The 5,546-nt window shown below is 31.6% G+C and overlaps 1 protein-coding gene across 1 annotated transcript in view; it reads left to right on the forward strand.

Annotated features, from left to right (window-relative positions):
* The window catches only part of LOC117175622 (protein stoned-B), a 320,808-nt gene that overhangs the window by 180,578 nt on the left and 134,684 nt on the right, over positions 1-5,546 (forward strand). The window contains exon 8 of the mRNA XM_033365331.1: positions 5,315-5,483. Coding sequence (XP_033221222.1) covers positions 5,315-5,483 — 169 coding nt within the window. The remainder of the gene's footprint in view (positions 1-5,314; positions 5,484-5,546) is intronic.

A 5,546-nucleotide genomic window follows, 5' to 3' on the forward strand; every position in this document is an offset into this window, starting at 1 on the left:
TTGGAGACCTTCCGATCGAGTACTTTTCGAACGGTATCAAAAAGTTAGAAAATCGTTGGACTCGCTGTATCGACCTAAAAGGAGAGTATGTTGAAAAATAAAGCCGACTTTGGCCAAAAAAACGTCTCCATGTTTCATTTTTCAGGGACTTATCAGACTGCCTAGTATGTGAATGAAATTAATTAGACGGTCTCCTTTGATATTTGCCAACAGGGGCGTCATATTTCTTATAATGTAAACAATTTCTGGGGTAAACAAAATTCCATTCTGATGACGTCATCGTCGATTCCTGAAATCCTTATCTATGTGGACTAAATTAATTAAACGTTCCCCTTTGGTATTGGCCGACATGGGCATCATATTTTATATGATGATAAACAATTCTCGGTAAACAAAATTCCATTCTGATGACATCATCATCATCAATTCCTGGAATCATTATCTATGTGAATTAAATTAATTAGACGGTCTCCTTTGATATTTGCCAACAGGGGCGTCATATTTCTTATAATGTAAATAATTTCTGGGGTAAACAAAATTCCATTCTGATGACGTCGTAGTCGATTCCTGGATTCCTTATCTATGTGAACTCAATTAATTAAACCTTCTTCTTTGATATTTTGCGACATGGGCGTCATATTTCACATGATGATAAACAATCCTCGGTAATCAAAATTCCATTCTGATGACGTTATCATCGATTCCTGGAATTCTTATCTATGTGAACTAAATTAATTAAACGGTCTCCTTTGATATTTGCCGACAGGGGTGTCATATTTCATATAATGTTAAACAATTTCTGAGGTAAACAAAATTCCATTCTGATGACGTCATCGTCGATTCCTGGAATCCTTATCTATGTGAACGAGTATAAGTTGATATCCCGTCTTTATGATTTGTAAAACTTTTTTACATTTTTCGAAATCCATTTTTAGCTTTAAATGGAATCAGCGAACACTTATAGAAACACTGTGTAGATTTTCAGTTATTTGAGGTTATGTAACTCCTGTTATCAACTGATGACACTTGTAGAAACCCTGCGTAGATTTCAAGTTATTCAAAGGTTATGTATGTCTTGTTATTAACTGATGATACTTATAGAAACATTACACAGATTTAAAGTAATTTGATTTTATGCGAGTCTTGTTATTAACTGATGGAATCACCGAAAAAATTGTACTTTGATATAGATCTTGGAGCGTTTTATACTTCCAACCTACTCGTGGCTGTTTACCAGTACAATGATAAAAAACAGAGAGTGCACCGCTTATATGGTGCTAATATTGGTGAAGTATGGCAACACTGTCGATGAGAATTCCAGGAATCGTGATGACGTCATCAGAATGGAATTTTTTTATCGAGAATTGTTTAAAATTATATGAAATATAACGCCCCTGTTGGCATACATCAAAGGAGAACGTTTATTTAATTCAGTTTGCATAGATAAGGATTCCAGGAATCGACGATGACGTCATCAGAATGGAATTTTGTTTACCCCAGAAATTGTTTAACATTATATGAAATATGATGGCCCTGTCGGTAAATATCAAAGGAGACCGTTTAATTAATTTAGTTCACATAGATAAGGATTCCAGGAATCGATGATGACGTCATCAGAATGGAATTTTGATTACCGAGAATTGTTTAACATCATGTGAAATATGACGCCCATGTCGAAAAATATCAAAGGAGAACGTTTAATTAATTCAGTTCACATAGATAAGGATTCCAAGAATCGACTACGACGTCATCACAATGGAATTTTGTTCACCGAGAATTATTATAATAGCACGAGGGTGGTTGCAGATCTTGGAAATTCTCAATGACGCACCATTACGATAAACATTTAATACATAAATTCTATTATTTTCGGATGAAAAACTTCAATTCCGGGAATAGCAGGTATTAAATAGCCTAATATTGCGATATCGTGTATCATATCATATTCCATATTTTTGGGGCTGAAAATATCCATTCCCATGATTTTTAAGTATTGATTTCCAATATCGATAGTGTGGATAGTTCAAAACTGCGAATTGTTAGTCAGCACGAGAAGCGAAACCAATTTTACAGCCTTCTGCACTCTATTCGCAAGTTTGCTATTCGTACGGAAAAAAGTGGTCCAAAACCGGCCTCACCTATCTACTGTAGTACTTTAAATGATTTGTTTGTAAACAATTCATGCAGCAAATGTTTTGAATGTATTATATTTCAATGGAAATGCGATCAAAATTGTTTATTCTATACTTGGTTAAGAGTAGCTTCTAGTTAAATATTTAAGTGTTTCATGCATTCTTTAAATAACTAATAATTGTCTAGCTAAAATTATTTTTTTTTATTTTTCCCTTTAAATTGTCCGCACAAACTTGATGAGTATTGATCCTATGAAACCTGAAAGTAAGTTATTTTTAATTTTTTACGATCAAATAAATTATTTTTTTAAAATAAAAATTATTTTGGAATCATTTAAATATTCAGCAGCAAGCGAAACACTGAATTAAATTCATAGCAACAGAAATATTTTCTAACTTATTTTCAAAAAAATTTACAATTAACCTTTAATAAACTATTTAAGCAATTCCATAGTGGTTTCAAAATAATGGAGTGGTAATATCTGAACGACATACATATTTAAAATTAAGCGACAAAGCTAATCAAGTAAAAAGAACCTATAGTATTATACCTGTCTCTAAAGCAAATTTTCAAGTAAATAATAACTGTATATTTAAACAATTAGTGAATTCTTAAAACAAATATTAGTTTTCCTATAAACGATTAATTGTCAAATCAAACGTGAAAAAAGTTCCTCTCAATGAGTTAGTAACTAGAAATTATTTAAACAACTCAAGATTGTTTGTAAAATTTTAAATTAGGTTTTAAAAGCTTAGAAACATTTATATTATCAAGTAAAAACAATCATGGCAAAGAAGGCAAAAAAATATCTCATATGCGTAGATTATGCGAAAATACTGAATTTCAGTTGAGATGCACTTACCTTGCTATAAAATAATTATAGCTATACTTACGCTACTTCTACTAAATCATTGATTTAGAACGAGTTAAGATATACAATTATAATTTATTAAAATCAAGTTACGTGTGTGATATCTGTGAGTTTGTTATTTATTTGATTCGACATATGCAGGATGGAACTGCCAGAATATTTTGAGAAACTTCGTCTTATTGTCCACCCTTTAAAAAAAGGAAGATACTTTAGTGACGAGTTTTTAGATAACATTGAAAAAAGAAATAAAGGATAGTAATAATATTTTCCCAAACTTACGAAAGATTTTGATTTTATTCTCGCTTGTAATAAGGCCCTTTGTTGAAGCTGAAGAATCCTGTTCAGGGACTCGGTTCGTAAACTTGGCCGATGTCCCTTCCTTTCCTATTGTATCAGTGTACAATAGGTTGATGGTGTGTTTTTTTAGGGGGGCTTTCTTGCTTGCTAAAGGGGCTCACATAGTTTAAGTCCAACTGATGTTAAAGTTATTTATTTTGAGGTAAATGATATTTTACTGTTCTTAAACTTCCGGAGAGTTGTACCTTAGCGGTAGAAATAAACTGTTTATAAACTTCCGGAGAGTTGTTGCGCAGCGGTACGATGGTAGAAATATACTTGTCTTAACCCTTCAAAAAGTGGGTATGTATAGGCAGGAATCTGCTCAGGGGAGGAAAAATAGTCCTTTGGTGGACCATTTTCTTACATTGATTTATGGCATGATGACACAGATATTGGAATATTGCGTAGGTGGGAGGCCACGCGCTAGTCCTTGCAATGCATTCTATTGAGGGGTAGTCGAAGGCCACATATCATTATGACGTTTATGGCCTTTTCACCAATTGGGCCATGATAGATGGGCCTCGCGTGTTTTCGTGGGGCTTGCCTCCTTCTGTTTGGTTATGATGTCAATGACCGTGCATTCATATGATTCACATTGGTATTACTTAATATATCTTAGAATTTGACATAGAATGTATAATATTATTCAGACTATAAATATTAAATGTTCCTGGCAATAATAATTAATAATAATTGATCATGGTGATTAATAATATAAGATAATAAAAGATCAATTTATAAATAACTCAGTCTTCGGATATATAATTAAAGTGGTTTGTGTATCTATGGTCGGTATGGTAGGGTGTTTCGGATAACCCTTTACTAATCGATAAGTGTTCCTCCGAGAATATATTCGAAGAGCACTTTTATGGTAAAGATAATTTATAGGTTCTGAGTATTTTATATGATTGATATTGACAATTTATTATTATTATAAATAAGTAAAGATTATGTATATATAACGGTCACAGGCTGTGACACTCTCATGCGAGCTTAGCCTAAACCCAGAAAGGTTAAACTCATTTTTCCGCATTCCACATTTATTTTTATTTTAATATAATGGGATCTTGCGAAAATGACAGGAAGTTGGAAAAAAAGTAATAGATAAACGTTCCTCACCCAAAAAAGATCTAAAAATTTATTCCTAATGATTTTTTTAGATAACGCCTATATTTTTTTATTGTAAAAGATATCATTAACAATAGAAAATTATGTTTTGTAAAAGCAATAAGAAATTAATTATTTTGTAATATAATGCGTGTTTTTTATTCTTTACTTAAAAATTAACATAGAAAATATACAAATTAATATTTTAGAAAAACGAGACAGGGTGCAATAAAATATTAATCACCAAAACTGTCAATGCATATTATGAATGGTAATAATATAAATATATTGAAATAGTACATTTTTCAGAGTAGGTGACAATAAAAACGTGTGAAAAATAGGGATCAAGTATTGAAGTAATCGGGAAAAAAATTAGTACCTTATTTTGCAACATCTGATTAAGCAGTCCCAGACCGAGATACATAGTAAATAAATATTTTATTAATTCGGTGTAATAGAGTTGAACTTAATGTATAATAAATTAAATTAAAATTAAAATGAAATACATGAAGGAAAGTATTTATCTGTTTAACTATGAATAAATATTGTTTTAATGTAGAAAAGTTCGCAATGATGCCCACAGTATGATGAGAATGTGCTGATAGATCGGCGCAGTTTAGCAAATGTGACGTGTGAAGGTGTCAACTTTTTTTGAATAGGGTTTTAAGTATTAAACCAAATTTTTTCATCTGAAGTAAAGCATTTGACAATTTTGTTAATTATACTAAAATTTAAAAGCTTTATATAGTATTTAAAATCAGTCCTATTTTAAATTCATATAATCACCGCATTAGTCAGCAGCTAAATTTGTTGAACCATTTTTCTGTTTTACAATGAAAACTGTATTTCCATAATGCACTGCAGGTATGCCTGATGTTGAGCTCGGAATAAATGACATGCGGAGGCAGGGAAAAGAAGTAGTTGGCCGGCATGACATAATTCCTGTAGTCACTGAGGAGTGGATACGACTGGAAAATGTTGAATTTCATTCCTGCATCCAGCAAGACGAATATGAGGATTCCAGAATAATAAGGTGAAATATCATCATAATATAAACATTTATTACTTAAAATGTGTTTAAAATACAATTTATATT

Source organism: Belonocnema kinseyi, chromosome 6 (genome assembly GCF_010883055.1).
Source record: "Belonocnema kinseyi isolate 2016_QV_RU_SX_M_011 chromosome 6, B_treatae_v1, whole genome shotgun sequence".
In the NCBI taxonomy this organism is placed as follows: domain Eukaryota; kingdom Metazoa; phylum Arthropoda; class Insecta; order Hymenoptera; family Cynipidae; genus Belonocnema; species Belonocnema kinseyi.